The 12859-nt window shown below is 36.6% G+C and overlaps 1 protein-coding gene and 1 non-coding gene across 2 annotated transcripts; one reads left to right on the top strand and one right to left on the bottom strand.

The window, feature by feature from the left end:
• The first annotated feature begins 375 nt into the window (after positions 1 to 375).
• Mmp12 (matrix metallopeptidase 12) lies at positions 376 to 10592 on the top strand. Its single transcript, XM_027930671.1, has 9 exons — positions 376 to 599; positions 1200 to 1348; positions 1446 to 1571; positions 5354 to 5515; positions 5972 to 6095; positions 7203 to 7336; positions 7666 to 7825; positions 9648 to 9757; positions 10495 to 10592. Exons 1-9 carry the CDS (start codon positions 382 to 384, stop codon positions 10590 to 10592), a joined length of 1281 nt encoding a protein of 426 aa, XP_027786472.1. The 5' UTR covers positions 376 to 381.
• On the bottom strand, positions 8843 to 8917 carry Trnaa-agc (transfer RNA alanine (anticodon AGC)). Its single transcript has one exon. It is a non-coding gene; the product is annotated as a tRNA-Ala (tRNA).
• Positions 10593 to 12859: the final 2267 nt, after the last annotated feature.

The following is a 12859-nucleotide window of genomic DNA, read 5'->3' as shown; positions in this document are numbered from 1 at the left end:
TTAACACTTTAAGCATTCTAGCAATGAAGATTTTTGTCATTTATCAAATAACATAATATACTAAAATATTTTCAAAGGAGTAGAAACAAGTTTGAAGAAGTAGAAACAAAGATTTTTTCCCCCCATTGGGCTTCTAGAAATAAATCTAGTAAGTTCTGACATGTTTTTGATAACACATAAATTAAACTGTTTTTTCATTATAATAATCGTCTAAATAACAACATTCTAACCTGTGATTAAAATGTAAAAATACCTAGTTTGAAAATATCACTGTTCAGGTGGGTCAAAACGCAAAGCTCCCAGGGCCAACTTTCCTGCGTGTGGCTATATATTACTGAATGTATCTTTTTCCAGATGTACCTGAATCATTTTTATGGACTTATGGAGACAATTCCAATGACAAAAATGAAAATCAGTAGGGACTCCTTAAAGGAAAAAATCCAGGAAATGCAGCAGTTCTTTGGGCTAAACGTGACCGGGCAGCTGGACACTTCTACTCTGGAGGTGATGCACAAACCTAGATGTGGAGTGCCTGATGTCCATCATTACAGCACATTTCAAGGAAGGCCAGTGTGGAAGAAGCATGAAATCACCTACAGGTAATGCAGGTGTATGGAGCTGTGAGTTCTTCTGTTTTCCCAGTGGTTTGACTTCGAGAAACCCAAGCCCTTTAGATACAATATATCCCTAAATTTGGAAGTAGAGAAGTGACCTTCCTCAATTGTTACTCTATCTCTGTGCTTAAATTCATTATCTCTAGAAGGAAGGAAGAATTGCTCACTCAAGAAGAGTTGTAATTGTATGTCTTGCAGGTTAAGTTAGCAGAATATAAGAAAGTTTCAAATAAAAGGAGCATGAAGTTGAAATAATTATAAGTCCGAGAGAGGAGAAAGTATACAGAGTAGTCAAGATGGGCAAATGTGGAAGTCTGGGAGCAGGAGAAGAAGCTATAAGCATCTATGAAAGAAAATCCATCACAATGACTTCATTTCAGTCATAAATAAGAGAAATTAAGATAGATTTTGGTTAGGAGAAAGTTGTCCAAGGAAAAATGGTTTGTACTAAAGCAAATTGTTCTTTGTCTGAATTCTTGATTTATGCAATGCTTCATCCTTCAGTGAGGGTCTTGGAACTGAAGTATTATGATAAGACAATTAACATATAGTTTCTATGTTTCTCTCTCTTTTTTTCTGATAAAGAATCAATAATTACACTCCTGACATGAAGCAAGAGGATGTTGACTATGCCATCCAGAAAGCTTTTCAAGTATGGAGTGACGTGACCCCCCTGAAATTCAGAAGGGTTCATGCGGGAGAAGCTGACATTATGATATCTTTTGCAAATGGAGGTGAAGAATTTGGACTCCATCTGTCTCATTTGACATGATCTATAGCATATATGAAAGCACTAATTTTCTTTCCTTTTTTTTTTTTTTAAAAAAAAAGCTCATGGAGATTTCAACCCTTTTGATGGCAAAGATGGAGTCTTAGCCCATGCTTATGAACCTGGACCTGGTATTGGAGGAGATGCACATTTTGATGAGGCAGAAACCTGGAGTAAAAATCACAATGGTAGGGAAAAAAAATTAAACCTAACAAATTTTAAAATCTGTCCTGATTTTGAAAGTCTACCTTCTGGCAAAATATGATAACCTGGAAAAATTTGTGCAGACTATAATTTTGCCTCTAGATCAAATTTAACTCTTTAGCTGAGTCTCAGTTTCACCTCTTATAAATTGAGGATATTACACTAGATTATCTTAAAGATAATCTCTAAGAATCTACTGTAATTCTATGAGATATAAGCAAGATTATTAGTATAGACTCAGGGAAGGTAAAAGCTGTTATTTAGGTTTGGAAAGTAAAATCCATGAACTCTAAAGCAAACACAAATACTAATAATTCTGTATATGCCAACACATAGCATAACGTGGTCATGGGTTTGACTCATTACTTGCTGATAATTTCTTAGATTCATATTGATGCAGAAAGATAAAGTTATAGAGAATTTAGAGACCTGTATGGAGAAACCCAAAATTATATAGTCACATGGTCTTGTGTGGTCCTGTGACAAAAATTGCAGAATGTTCAACAAATCAATTATTTAAATGATTGAAGTACTTTGTGTGCATTTGCAGAAGGACTGTAACTCACCCTCTGTCTCAGATGTATGCATATGGTTAACTAAACTCACCTATAACTTGGTGAATCACTAACCTGAAAAATTCTAGATTATATGACTTGCTTATGTGGAAAGTAAATAGGGATAAAGTTAAGAAGATAGTCTAATCAGCATCCCCCTGTCTCTGACTGTAGGGCAATATTTTTATAGACACTCTGTCCACCAGAAAGGCTATTCCAGTCTGATATATAGCTTAAGGCTTATCAACTTTTTGATGAGAAGAGGACTTCTGTATTTTAAAGGCAGATAATGTAGGATTAGGCACTTGCTGAATTGCAAATCCTCAACCAGACATGTTAAATGTGTCTAAATTTTATCCAGGGGTATTTGGGGATTGTAAGCTCTTCATCTGAAATGAGATACTAGTGCTGGCTAGCCTCAAAGAACGTTTAGAATTCTAATAGTCCTTTAAAAAGTATTTAATACAGCTCAAGAGAAAATTGAGACCAAGAGAAGGGTAGTGACTAGTTGGTGGAAAAGCTGGACTGGAATATGTATTTCCCAGTTCTTAGACTTAGTTTTTTAAATTGACTTGATTCTATGCTTCAAAAAGTTATTTATGAAAATTCTAACTTAAAATGCTTATTCTCAACCTAAATTTTTGACTCAAAAAAATTAAGTGAATAATTAGGCTAATTGTTATGGTGTTGGGTGATGGGGTATTTGCATACAGAGATCAGAAGGACACAATTCTGTCATTGAGCCTGCAATCTAGTAGAAGACAGAACATGAGCAGAAATACGTTATTTGGAGTTGGGGACTAATGGTGGTGGTTTGTACAAAGTGATATGAGAACTGAGAATAGAATAAATTCAGATTTAGGCCAAATTGTAAAAGCTTTGTTTACTCTTCCCAGTCTCATGTGGAGTTGAGGGAATAACCTAGTTCTAGCTTCCTTCTTCTGTTTGTGAGAAGAATGACAGCTCTCTGAGTTAGTTGCTGGGCCTGGGTTAAGGTTGTGCATAGCCTGTGTGCCTGGACCCTCTGCAGGAGAGGTGTGGACTCTTCACCTAGTTACCTGGTGGTAGGTATTTCAGGAGTCCCAAGTGGTGCGTGACTCAGACAAATCATTTCTTCTGAGATATAGTTTTGTTACAGGAAAAAACAAAACAAGACAAAACAAAACAGAAGACATAGGTGTAAAACACAAAATTTCAGGAGTTATTTAAATCTGAGAATTTAGAAATTGGGGAGAAGGGGCATACCTTTCTTCCCTCTTTTACTAACAAAAGTGAATCCTCTAAGACATATAGAAATAACGAATAAGCATGATTATAACTTTTTAGTCCAAATTCTGTTAGTGCCTTTAATTATATTTAGAATTATGTGTAGTAAAAATCATGAGCTTCTGAGCCAAGAAATTTGGATCTGATCTTGACCCAAGCACTTAATTTGATCAATTGACCCTTTGGGTTCTCTTTCTTTATTTTGTTTATTTTTATGTGATGCTAAGAATCAAACCCAGTGCCTCACATGTGCAAGGCAGGCACTCTGCCACTGAGCTACAGCCCCAGCCCTGGGTCCTCTTGATATATAAATGATGAGCTGGTGGTTTTCTTGAGTTGGGTAAGGATTAGACACAGTGTGCTGTATTTCTCAGTCATTCATAGTATCTGGAACTTATGGATAGATAGCCTCACATGTGGGTCTAGTAAAGGATGGTTATCAAAGACCTTTCTATATTCACTGAAGCTGGATAAAGAGTAAAAGCAACCAGACATGGTAGTGCAGACCTATAATACTAGCTGCTCAAAAGTCTGATGCAGGAAAATTTCAAGTCCAAGTTTAGCCTGGGCAACTTGGTGAGACCCTGTCTCAAAATAATTTTAAAACGGGGCTGGCAGTGTAGCTCAGTGGTGGGATGCTTGTCTAGCTTGTTCAAAGTGCTGGTTCAATCCCTAGTTCCAAAAAATAAAACAAAACAAAAAAAGGAGTAAGAGCTGAGTATAAGTAGAGTCATGGGACTTGGGAATTACTTTTTTTTTTTTTTTTTGAGATTTTGGGGATTGAACCCAGGGCCTACTAGGTGAGTGCTCTACCACTGAGTTATAACAACCTCTATCTATTTCTCCCCCTTACCCCCCCCCCTTTTTTTTGAGAGACAAGCTCTCTCTACGTTGTCCAGGCTGACCTTGAACTCCTAGGCTCAAGTGATCCTCTTGCTCATTCTCCCAAGTGGTTGAAACAAACACACCTTGCATTAGTTAAGAATGATTAGAATCAATGAGTTAATTACTGAACATAGCTATGAGTTATTCTAGGAATTTTCACAACAGAATACATTTCATTTGCTTACTAGTTCAGTGGTCCCGAGCAAATTTTTCCCTCCCAGGAGATATTTTTGTTGTTGTAAAAAATAGAGGGGGTTTGCCATTAGCATTTAGCATTTAGTGGTACAACTAGAGATTTCTAAACAGCTATAATACAAAGGACTGCCTTATACAAAGAATTATCTGACCTATAATGTCAATAATGTTGATTTTAAGAAACCCTATTTAAGAGAGTGAGGAAATCAGTAATTTCACTGTCTCCAGATATTATGTTATTGTCTTCAGAATTCCAAGGTAAGAAATGTAAAGTTAATTATCCATCAGCTGATGAATAGATAAAGAATGTATTATATATACATAGTGGAATACTATTCAGCTATAAAAAGTATGAAGTCCTATCACTGAATGGAACTGGAAGTCATTAAGTGAAAAACTGGCACAGAAAAACAAGTACCACATGATCTTACTAACAAGTGGAGTCCAAAAAAGTTGATCTCATAAAAGTTGTGAGTAGGATAGTGGTTTCCAGAGGCTAAAGAGAACATAGGGAAGGAAAGAAGTGGGAAAGGTTGATCAATGGTACTAAGTTATAGTTAGGTAGGAGTAAGAATTTTTGGTGTGCTATTGTACAGAAGGGTTACTATAGATAACAATATTGTAGTGCATATTTCAAAAAGCTTGAAGAAATAATTTTGAATGCTTTCCCCACAAAGAAACATTGCATATATATAGATAGATAGATATAGGTATAGATACAAATGTTTCTATACCTATATCTATATTTCTATATCTATATAGATAGAATCATGATACTTCATAAGTATGTACAATTTTATGAGTCATTTTAAAATAAGATGACTATATATTTCACACTTTATCCCCTTTGGTTGATTTCTTCCTAGGCAGAAACTTATTCCTTGTTGCTGTCCATGAACTTGGGCATTCCTTGGGACTTGGGCATTCCAATGATCGAAAGGCAATAATGTACCCCAACTATGGTTATCTCGACCCCAACATGTTTCACCTGTCTTCTGATGACATCCGTGGCATTCAGTCCCTCTACGGTGAGTTGGACCTCCATGTCATTTTGCCATACAAAGTTAGTTACACTTATAAACATTCTAGGAGTATCTACATTAGGATGAAACTTTACTTCCTTTTCTGTTGCATGGATAACATCTTCATATTCCATATGGAGACAAAAGACTTGGGGTGTAATTTCAGGTGAAACCTGTGGCTTTGGTGTGTTGTCCTTTCTATCCGACATGCCATTGTCCCATTGAAGAGGCACATGGAGAAATAATCTAACAATCACAAAAATCAGATTATTCTCCTCCATGATATGCAACTATATGGAAAAAAATCCTTAGCATATACATCTTATGAATTTTATAGAACACTTAAATTAACATTGATGCATTTTGTCGCCAAGAATATGGCATGTTTTTAAAAGAATGGTTCTTTCTCTTAGGAATTAAAATGCACAATTTTTACTAATGTTTCTTGAAATGTATTTTTAGGAGGCCCAGAGAAGCACCAACCTATGCCAAATCCGGACAGACCAAAGCCAGCTGTCTGTGACCCCAACTTGAGTTTTGATGCTGTCACTACATTGGGAGATAAAATTATTTTCTTTAAAGACGGGTAGGACCATTTTCATATCTACCCAATATCCAGGGCTTTGTTTTGTTCAGAGAGAGAGAGAGAGATAATTTTAATATTTATTTTTTAGTTTTCGGCAGACACAACATCTTTGTATGTGGTGCTAAGGATCAAACCCGGGCCGCATGCATGCCAGGCGAGCGTGCTACCGCTTGAGCCACATCCCCAGCCCTTGTCTTTTTTGTTGATCAGAGAATAGTTGAAGTGAGGTAGATGAAACTTGTAAGCAGTGACTTGAATTTGGTTCAATAGACAGAGGAAAGATCTTACAGATTTTAAAGCAAGAAATTGGTATGATTATGTCTGTATTAACTAGAACACTAGTGTGCAAAAATGGATTTACAGTAAGAATCTGGGCTGGGAAGTTAGAAGACAGGAAGCAGAAAAGCCCAACTATTTTAGTTATAGAAAAAGATAGTGAAGTTGGGAGGTAAGGAGCTGCTATGTAAAAGTTTTTCTCCAGGATGACTTACAACTTGTGCCTTGGAACACAGATTGAGGTAGATTTTGCAGGGAGGGCAGTGGGGAAGATTGATATTTGGTAGGTAGGACCAATATTCTGTTTTTTTTTTCTTTTTTGAAATTATAAAACAGACATCTAAGATTAGGTAACTTCCAGTTTATAAAACTGGTGAACGAGCTGGGAGGCCAGGTTAGAATCTTAGATTGCTAGATTCCAAGTTCCAGATTATTTCCATATCTCAGATTGACTGTAAAAGTCATTGTCACTATCAAAAATTGATTAAGATCTTCTCCTGTGGTGCTCCCACTGAGACATCCATAGACTAGAATGTGCAAATAATGGAATGATGTATCAACTCTTAACCAAGAGCTGTGGTGGCCACCTGTCGTCACAGATATGTTGGAGGTTGAGGAGGGAAGACCCCTTGAGTCCAGGAATCTGAGTCCAGTCTGGGCAACATAGTGAGGCCCTCATCTCAAAAAGAGAGGAAGGAAGGAAGGGAGGCAAGGAGGGAGGGAGGGAGGGAGGGAGGAAACAATAACTGATTTCACAGGTCCTTCCTGTTCACATTTCACGGTACTTGAGTCTATAACAGTGGCTAACGTGTCAAATGCCTTTCATGGCAGGTTCTTCTGGTGGAAGTTTCCTGAGACATCAAAGACCGGCATTAGTTCAATATCTTCCTTATGGCCAACCCTGCCTTCTGGCATTCAAGCTGCTTATGAAATTGAAGCCAGAAATCAAGTTTTTCTTTTTAAAGGTAATTCCAATGTTTAGTTTTGCCAAATTAAGGGAAAACTACTATTTTTTTTATTGATATAGATCAAAAAAGCACTCCAGATTTTATTAATGGTAGCTCTGAACCAAAAGTACCCTAACTACACAGGAAATAGAATTTTGGGGGCTAGTTTGTAAAATATAACATGTTGATATTTGTGGGAAAAAAACTCAAAACTGTAGGAGATAGACCATGTTTAAGATCCATGTACATTTAAGAACTCTAGGGAAAGATGATGTTGTTTGTAGTAAGTCAGTATTTTTATTATTCTTTCTGGGTAACCCTAATATATCCTTTTTTTGTCTTCACAGATGACAAGTACTGGTTACTTAGCAATATGAGACTGCAGCCAAACTATCCAAAGAGTATATATTCGCTGGGCTTTCCTAAATATGTGAAAAAAATTGATGGTGCTGTCTTCAACCCACTTCTCTACAAGACCTACTTCTTTGTAAATAGCTGGTATTGGAGGTGAGCTTTAGCTTTGACCTCTAAGATTTGTGAAACAGGCATGGAATGGATCTTTCCAGAAGGTACTTCTTCTAAAGAAAAGAGAACAGGGACCCAGGGGAGGGAGAGAAAGGGGAGGAATGAAAACTGACTGGTATGTTAGGTGCATGTACAAATGTGTCACAGTGATTCTCACTATTATGTATAATCATAATATATGAATAGAAAATTTGGGAAACTTTTTTGAAAAAAAGAAGTAGTTTTTTGATGCAAATTCTTAAAGATCCTTGACCTTCTTGGGAAAGGAATCGAGAGAACATAGGACTGAAATAGTCATTTTCAACCTAGTTCTTTTTTCTCTTTGCTGTGGGTTTCTGATATATAAGAATAGTATAAAATGTATTTTTTAAAAAAAGCATTTTGCTCAGTGGTAGAGCACTTGTCTAGCATGCGTGAGGCCCTTGCTTTGATCTCCAACAGTACATAAAAGAGATAAATAAATCTTAAAAATAAAAAGAAACACTTTATTTTTCCCCCCACATTTTTTACTGATGCATTATAGTTGTACCTACTGATGGGATTCGTTGTTACATATTCATACATGCACACAACACACAGTATAACAATATAACTTGGCCCATATCACTCCCAAAAGAAACACATTAAATGAGATGTTATAGTATTAATCAGAGTGGAAACACTAGAAAATAGTTTTATAGATGTGTGAGAACTAGTATTTAGTGCACAGTCATTTTGGATTTCTGGACTCCTTTCTGTGATCACTGAACCCAAAAGGTAAGGGAGGAAACCTTCCTTAGAATGGCAGGAGATCCTGAATGGCCAGCAGCACATCTGATGATTGTCTGGTTTTGTCTCAAATATCTAATTTTGAAGTACGACTGAGTCATCTATAACTTCTGCAAAAACCAGCCATTTCCCAGATTGCTTACGTGATTAGCATGAGGAATAACAGAATGTATTAAGAAAGCTACATTATAATCTCTATTCTCTAATTTTTTTTCTTTTTCATTTTTGTTTTGTTGGTACTGGGAATTAAACCCAGGACCTCATGCATGCTAGGCAAGTACTCTACCATTGAGCTACACCTCCAACCCTTTTTATTTTGAGACAGATTCTGGGTAAGCTGTCATGGCTAGCCTCCAACTTGTTTCTCCTGTCTCAGCCTCCCAAGTAGCTGGGATTACAGACATGTACCATTAGCAAAATTCTATTTTTCTTTTGAAAATCTAAAATTCAACATTTAATTTCAGTTGACTACCACATGCTTATGACATCTTTGTCCACCAATCTTAGCCTTTTTTTGAGAAGTAGAACTTTTGATTTTAGAAAATAGGACTTTGTGTTCACTAACTGGTATAGTATTTCATAGCCCATCATCATTAACATTTAATATTCAAATTCCTTTGAGTCCATGGATAGTAAACCCTTGCCTCTTCTGTTATCTTCTGGGAGGAAATTGTTGATTTTGTCTCAGTGGTAAGCTTTTGAAAAGAAGACAATGTCATGCAAACAAATATTTGTTCAGTGGGGTCTTTTGCTGTAGTAAATCACCTTCAATTCCAGGCTGCATAAAGGAGGACTCAGCTTTGGGGCAAGCACTGTGGGGTAATAGAAAGGCTTGACTAGAGTCAGCAGCCTAGGGTTGGAGTCATATAAGGACTTAGAGTGAAGCAGAGATCTGTTTAGGTCCCTGGTTTTCTTTAACAGTATAGTTAAAACTTTTTCAGAAAAAAAAAATCTTTCAGGAGAGAAGACAGGTTTAAGGCTCATGTCATATGATCCATTTTCTGATTGAGTTCCTGCTGGTTATTTCTCTGCTCAGGTATGATGAGAGGAATCAGCGCATGGACCCTGGTTATCCCCGACAGATTACCAAGAACTTCCCAGGAATTGGGCCTAAAATTGATGCAGTCTTCTATTTCAAAAGTAAGTAGACTGGAAATCCTACTAACACTTAAACTAGATTTTCAAACTCCAAGATCAGAGAATGAGCTCCAAATAGGAAAGGGGAGGGACTCTGAATTCTTGATAGGGCCACAGAAGGAAAACACCTTGTGCCTGACTGAGAAGACAGGATAGAAAAATGAGTGGGCAGTGGCACCAGCACTGTCCAAGGGTGGTCTGGCAAGCAGGGGGACATGGTCACTGCTAGTCCTCCTGTGTCTGAGCCCCTGGAGTTTCCTGTGACTCCATTGGCTGCTTAGTGTGTGCAGTGAGCCCATGGCAAGCCTGGACTCATATTTTCTTACACCTTACATTCTTTACCTTTTCTTTTTAGTCACTTTTACCCTCATCCATCCTCATGGTCTGGGACTGAGGTGGGATGAGGAAAGAAGTTCAAGTTTGTGTTGTGAATATCTTCAGGTTCAGCCTAAGCATAACTTTTCAATTGGTCTCAGATTATTTTTTTCTTTCCCTAAGTCTATTTTTTCTCCATCAAGGTCTATATGTGCCCCACCTGGCCACACTAGCCACTCTTGAGTCCTGCACCCTGTATGTGATTGGTTCTGGGTAGATATCCAGGGGCAGAATACCTAGCCAAGAGTCCCCAATATTTATATTTTTAAATCCCATCTCATCTAATCTAGGTAATCTATAAAAACAGATTTTTTTCCTAAAGAAATACAAGGGTAAAATTAAATAATTTAATCTGTTTTTATTTTTAGGAGACTACTATTTCTTCCAAGGATCTACCCAACTTAAATATGATGTTATGTTACATCGTGTTACCAAAAGGATGAGAAGCAGTAACTGGTTTGGTTGTTAGAAATTATGTAATTCATGGTGCTTGTTAATTCAACTTCAGTTTAATAAGTATTTATTGCATATTTTCTATGTGCTCAGGGTACCACTACATGATGATATGTACCATAAAGTAAAATCTATAGGCCGTAAGAAAATGATTGTATAGATAAATGATTATACAAAGTGTAAACTTTTACTGTCAATTTTTGCTTGACTCTACTATTAAGTTTGAGAATAGATACCTTCAACGTCCACAAAATACCTTTTAGAGGCTGCTCTGTAAGTTGGTTTCTAATAACCTTGGGCTGAGAAGTTATGATTACTTCTTTGATTTAACTAAATTTTTTTCTCAAATAAAAATTTTAAAGGGAGCATTTGGTTTTTTAATATTTTTTTTTAATTGAAAAACAACATGTTTTGAAAATAGCTCTGGACCTATCTCTAAAGTCTTTCTGTGACTATACCAAGGAGCAAATAGATATATGACAATTATAAACACAAAAAGCTTAGATTCCTTTTGGTCACTTGTGTAAGGTCACCTGTTTCCTTGGTCTCGAGACAAGAAAGCATTCTCTAGTCTGTACACGACCCTGAGGAGTAACTACAGCGTATGACCAAAGACAAGAGAGGAGAAGGGATGGAATGTTTGCTTCCATTCTGATGGAATTTACTGTGTAGTTCACGTTTCATATCACACTGGGGACTATGAATTACTGTGTGACCCTGATAAGCAATTAAGTCTAAGCTTCCTTAAATTTAGGAGAAATATTAGTGGTCCTCACCGTATTGGTTTGCTGTAGAAAATTTTCAAAATATATGGAGAGCAAATGCTGGTAGTATAGACTGTCTCATATCAATTTTGTTGACTATCTTGACACATCCTCCCTGTCTTCTGCATTAGCTCTCACTAATAGCTTATGGCTTATGACATGCTTCCAGTTTTTAAGTTAATTTATGTGCTCAAGATCCAAGATATAGTTAAACCCACTTCATGTCAGATGATGATTTTTGACAAGAGGAATGAACTGAAATCAGGGGGACTATGAGGAACAGAAAGAATCTAGTTGGGCAAGAAGCTCTTTATCCTTCCTATTTTAGATCCATCCTCAACTCGATTATGCATTCCTTCAGAATAATTCTAGAATTGTCTTTGCAAGGAGTAGGGTCAAGTCATCCCTAGATGAAATGTTATTCCCCACAGGAAACTAGATGCTGGACTTCCTTCAAAAGACAAAACTTCCTTAGAGGAGTAGCATCAAAAGAAAATTGAATTGTATCAGGGTTGCACTGTATTTGGCCTTAGGTAATTCTGGAGGAAGCAGTTTATCCTAAATGATGTCAGAACTGACCCAGAGTTCAGCCCTCTCATTTCATGAGAAATGCCTTCAAAGATTTCAGATGTGAATCTTTCTCCCCTTAACCTTTACCTGGATTATATTTTTTAAAAGTCATCAAACAAGCCCTTTAATAAGTGTTAACTGTGTGTTGGCACTGATCCCAGTGCTACACACACATGTTCACACACACATACACACACACACAAATTAGATCACTTAACCCTTATTACAAGCACGAGGTAAGATTATCATCTCATTTTTTCAAGTGAGGAAACTGAGGCATCAAAAAATTTACTCCCCCAAGGTCACATATCCTTGGAACTTCAATTCAGATGTGGGCACTCTGCCTCCCAGAATTTGTGTTATTAACTGCTACAAGATTATGTCATTCAGATTTATAAAGTAGCAAGAATGAACTAAAGCAAAATTCCCAGCACTCCATCCTATAATGCTTTGCATTTTCACTTGGTTTTTCAATTAAAAGTCTTTAATGACTAAGCTTGGTTTATGTCCAATATGGAGAATATAATTTTTTTTCCTCCTGGGGAAAGAAAATAGTGTTATCTTGCTGATGTCAGAAAACAAGTGTCTAAGACTTGGAAATTGCAAATGTCTTTACAATGGAGTGCTGGACATGTTCTAGAAGATCTTCTGGAAGGTGAACACTGCTGACTAGACTCTTGTATAAGTCTGTAAAGATAGAAATAAAAGTAACATAAAAATTATAGTAATGCAAATGGATCCTTCTATAATAATATAAATATTACCTATTAGAGATACAATTGATTTGTGCCTATTAGAAGAGATAAACTTAAACATTTTATTTTACTACCCTATAAGACATTAATCCATTTACATTATTAGAAAATTCATTTCAACATTCCTTACTGCTTATGTATCTGTTCTTCAGACCCTTCTTGGAACTGATTATCTCTTTAGTTAGTGGATGCTA

This window comes from Marmota flaviventris, chromosome 9, assembly GCF_047511675.1.
Source record: "Marmota flaviventris isolate mMarFla1 chromosome 9, mMarFla1.hap1, whole genome shotgun sequence".
In the NCBI taxonomy this organism is placed as follows: Eukaryota; Metazoa; Chordata; class Mammalia; order Rodentia; family Sciuridae; genus Marmota; species Marmota flaviventris.
This window is presented reverse-complemented; position numbering and strand designations above follow the sequence as displayed.

Coding starts and splice junctions, on each gene's coding strand:
- Mmp12 (XM_027930671.1), top strand. CDS start 382: ATGGAGACAATTCCAATGACAAAAATGAAAATCAGTAGGGACTCCTTA. Junction 5,516..5,971: donor TGGCATTCAGTCCCTCTACG/GTGAGTTGGACC, acceptor ATGTATTTTTAG/GAGGCCCAGAGAAGCACCAA. Junction 7,826..9,647: donor GTAAATAGCTGGTATTGGAG/GTGAGCTTTAGC, acceptor TTCTCTGCTCAG/GTATGATGAGAGGAATCAGC.